Source organism: Gadus morhua, chromosome 6 (assembly GCF_902167405.1).
Source record: "Gadus morhua chromosome 6, gadMor3.0, whole genome shotgun sequence".
NCBI lineage: Eukaryota > Metazoa > Chordata > Actinopteri > Gadiformes > Gadidae > Gadus > Gadus morhua.
In genome coordinates, this window is record NC_044053.1 from 13,607,927 (window position 1) to 13,611,757 (window position 3,831).

The 3,831-nt window shown below is 48.8% G+C and overlaps 1 protein-coding gene across 1 annotated transcript in view; it reads right to left on the minus strand.

Annotated features, from left to right (window-relative positions):
* LOC115545439 (GDNF family receptor alpha-2) overlaps nucleotides 1-3,831 on the minus strand; it is a 63,306-nt gene extending 59,475 nt beyond the window's left edge. Inside the window, exons 1-2 of the mRNA XM_030358613.1 lie at nucleotides 3,229-3,831; nucleotides 1,457-1,825 (exon numbers count right to left, since the gene is read on the minus strand). Of these exons, the coding sequence (XP_030214473.1) occupies nucleotides 1,457-1,825; nucleotides 3,229-3,280 (421 nt within the window). The 5' untranslated portion in view covers nucleotides 3,281-3,831. The remainder of the gene's footprint in view (nucleotides 1-1,456; nucleotides 1,826-3,228) is intronic.

Genomic DNA, 3,831 nt, shown 5'->3' on the forward strand with positions numbered 1-3,831 from the left:
AACTGTGGCGGGCCCTAACCTAATAATATGGTAATGTGGAACACTTTAGGTGAAAACCAATAGGGCTCCCCTCCCAGTTCTCCCTAAAGTAATCCCATTATGGCCCATTACCTTAGAGGGTGAGAGGAAAGCTGAAAAGCATGTATTTTTCTTGAGTAGACAGGGAGGGGGGCGGGGGGGGGGGGGGGGGGGTTCTGGGTATCTTGCCATCGGGGAAATATGGCAACATTATTGGGTGAGGTACAAATCATTCCCAGCGTGTCCTAGGCCGGACGGTGGTTGTTTGTCCTGGCCGTAACATTGGGATTTCAGCACCTTATCTCAAGAAAACAGTGGCAGGGATTTAGCTAAATAAAAGATAGTGAGCATAATTTTTTCATGCTTACATATTTTCACTCTAGATTTTTTTCTTTGACAATTAATATTTTACACATGCATCGTACGTCCTCACAGCCTTAAGAACAGCCTGCGCCCGGGAATCAACCGCATTTTATCGCACGATTGATGTCCTTTCAAGCTACGAATATACACACACACACACCACACACACCACAGACAAACTCACACACACACCAACACTCACACACAAACACACTCAGGTAGAAACAAATAACCGCTCGGCGCCTGCATACTAATGCAGAGGACCACCTGTGGTGCCGATTTTTCAACCTTTCCATTATGTTTCAAACGCTGCATAAACTGCACATTAGCGGACCTCGCCTAAAGAATCACCGGCGTATTCATACCACTTACTAAATGTCAGGGAACCCGGGCAAAAACAAACAAAAACAAAAACACCCCACTCGCACTTAAACTCTCCCCACTTAAACCTCCAAAAGGCGCCAATCAAGAAAACCAGCCACGCGCTACAAATCCCAAACACGTCCTCCAATGCATCACGCCACCTTACTAACACCCCATGGGTCCTTTGGGACTCTGATGTCAAAGCCACCACAGAGCTGAGCCCTTCAGTGAGTCCCATGCCAGCCCCCTACCTTCACTGAGTCCCAGGTGAGTCCCCTACCTTCAGTGAGCCAGGCCCCTATCTTCAGTGAGTCAGTCCCCTACGTTCAGTGAGCCAGCCCCCTACCTTCACTGAGTCCAAGGCCAGCCCCCTACCTTCACTGAGTCCCAGGCCCTCTCCTACCTTCAGTGAGTCCCAGGCCCTCTCCTACCTTCAGTGAGTCCCAGGCCCTCTCCTACCTTCACTGAGTCCCAGTGCCCTCTCCTACCTTCAGTGAGTCCCAGGCCCTCTCCTACCTTCAGTGAGTCCCAGGCCCTCTCCTACCTTCAGTGAGTCCCAGGCCCTCTCCTACCTTCAGTCAGTCCCAGGCCCTCTCCTACCTTCAGTGAGTCCCAGGCCCTCTCCTACCTTCAGTGAGTCCCATGCCCTCTCCTACCTTCAGTCAGTCCCAGGCCCTCTCCTACCTTCAGTGAGTCCCAGGCCCTCTCCTACCTTCAGTGAGTCCCATGTGGATGCTCCAGTAGCTCTGCAGACACTGCAGCTCCTTCTTCATGCCCCTCTTGCAGCGGCACTCGTACAGTGGGCTGAGCAGCAGCACCTCCAGCGCCGCGCGGCACTCCCGGTTGGTGTCCAGCATGGAGTCCTTCTCCTTGCCGACCAGGCACTGCCGCATCACCCGGTAGCGGGAGCTGCAGTGGGGGTTCTGGTTGCACATTTCGGCGGCCTCCACGCAGTCCACCCACTGCGGCTGAGGGGGGGGGCCAGGGCTGAGCAGCACCGCTGCGTCGTCCCCGCCCGGACCGGATAGAGCCAGGCCTGGCGCACCAGAGGAGGAGCCCCCCCAGGAGGGCACGGCTCGATCTGGGGGGGGGGGGGGGTCAGGGGCGAGAGAGAGAGAGAGAGAGAGAGAGAGAGAGAGAGAGAGAGAGAGGAAAGATCAGACGCAGTGAAAGGAAATCTTAAGGCATTCTGTGATATAAATCTATAGGGGAACTTTTTTGCATTTTTGCCTTTGTGAACTGTGTGTGTGTGTGTGTGTGTGTGTGTGTGTGTGTGTGTGTGTGTGTGTGTGTGTGTGTGTGTGTGTGTGTGTGTGTGTGTGTGTGTGTGTGTGTGTACCATTTTGTTGGTATAGGGCAGAACTGGCTGGGGTTTTGCTTAGACTGCAGTATGACTACCCAGCAATTAACTGACAGCACTCCGACTCATTAAAACTAATACACAACATAAACCTACCTGCCAAAGGTTGGGACTTCCAGGTTTAGAAAAGAGTGTTTTGAACATATTCCTGGGTCGTTTGAGTTAACAATCAGGATTCTTCTTATCAAGATAAAACCAGTTGGCTCTGTGCATGGTGGTACACGAAACAAAAGCAGAATTGACTTAGTCAGCCAAATCCAACTCTACTCTACCGGTTCACCAACCGGTTCGTGGAAGCTAAGCCCGATAATTATTCTATTACTCGAGGCACGAAAACGAGACAAACGCTTGCAATGCACGATCCACTGTTCGCACAAAAAACATGGGTTTGGGTCAATGTTCAGGAGATAAGTCAACAGGTGACGGTCTACAACGTATGCAGACACCACGATTGAAAAATTAATGTGGTTGAATATCTGATCTACCTCGACAACTAACAATGAAGTGGCAAGAGAGACATCTTGTGGCCGCCTTGAACTTTCAGCCTTCATGCAATAGCTGCAGACAGTCACGGAGGAGGAAAAATAAGTCAGGGCACATATTCATATTCAGAAGGAAACGCATTGCATTATAATTGAACTGCAAAATATATCCACAAACACACCATGCAGTGATGGTTGATATAATTAGACGATGATAATAATGTTGTTTTCACTGAGCATAGAAGCTGTGTGTGTGTGTGTGGGGGGGGGGGCATTACCACATCATTTAAACACTCTATAAGACAGTCTGCAATTTAAAATACCCCTTTTAGAAGACGACGGCACGCCAAAATGATCCAGTTATGGATGTTGGTGTATTTGCGGGCTGCTGTATCCATCTGACCATAATTAAAATAAAACAACTGCTACATGCTTCCACTGATAAGTTGAAATGTAAATTGGTTTGGAAATCCATAAGACATTTTATGTTAATCAAGATGTTCAGATGCCTAAATATCTTTAAGCACATTGACATCATGCCGACTCCCCTTAAACGCACACATGGAGAGAAAATGCGTCAAAAAGTGGACGGACAGGCAGAGTATAGCAGTGATGATCCATGATCAAACGTTTCACTCTCACCTAACAACAGAAGAAGGACTTGAATGTAATTCCACATGGTGATGGACTTCATTGTGTCTTCAGGGACAGGAAAGATGACTTGCAATCCAGAATTTGAGGAGTATTCGTCCGCCTAATAAAGGTGAACGTTGACCCAGGATTAACTAAAATTATGCCCTAATACAACTCCTCCGATACCGGGGCGCACCTTCTGAAAATCCACGCTTTTTTAAAATAATCCGTCAATGTTCGAAACCCTTCAAATCCTTCAGATTTTTCCTTGAAAAAAAAGATAAACTGTAGCACCAATCAATCCATGAAATAAGTTTTCCCTCGGTCCTGTTTGAGCTGCGTTGCTATCGGATCACAATGCTCTGTCCGCATCACCGGAGCCCGGTGCCCCTTGACTCTGGATAAATAGTCTGGATAAATCAGTCCCGTTGCAGCAGCAGAAACCGACGCAAATCGAAAGTTGCATCAAGAGCTTTGAAGAGGAACATGAAGTCAATTAAAAGTGCCGGCGAGCTCCATGCAGGGAAGGCAGTCTGGATCCTCAGCTCCACCAAATGCCGCGCGACTGAGAATGACACTTGGAGAGTGTGAGCGTTTCTTTTTCCACCGCAC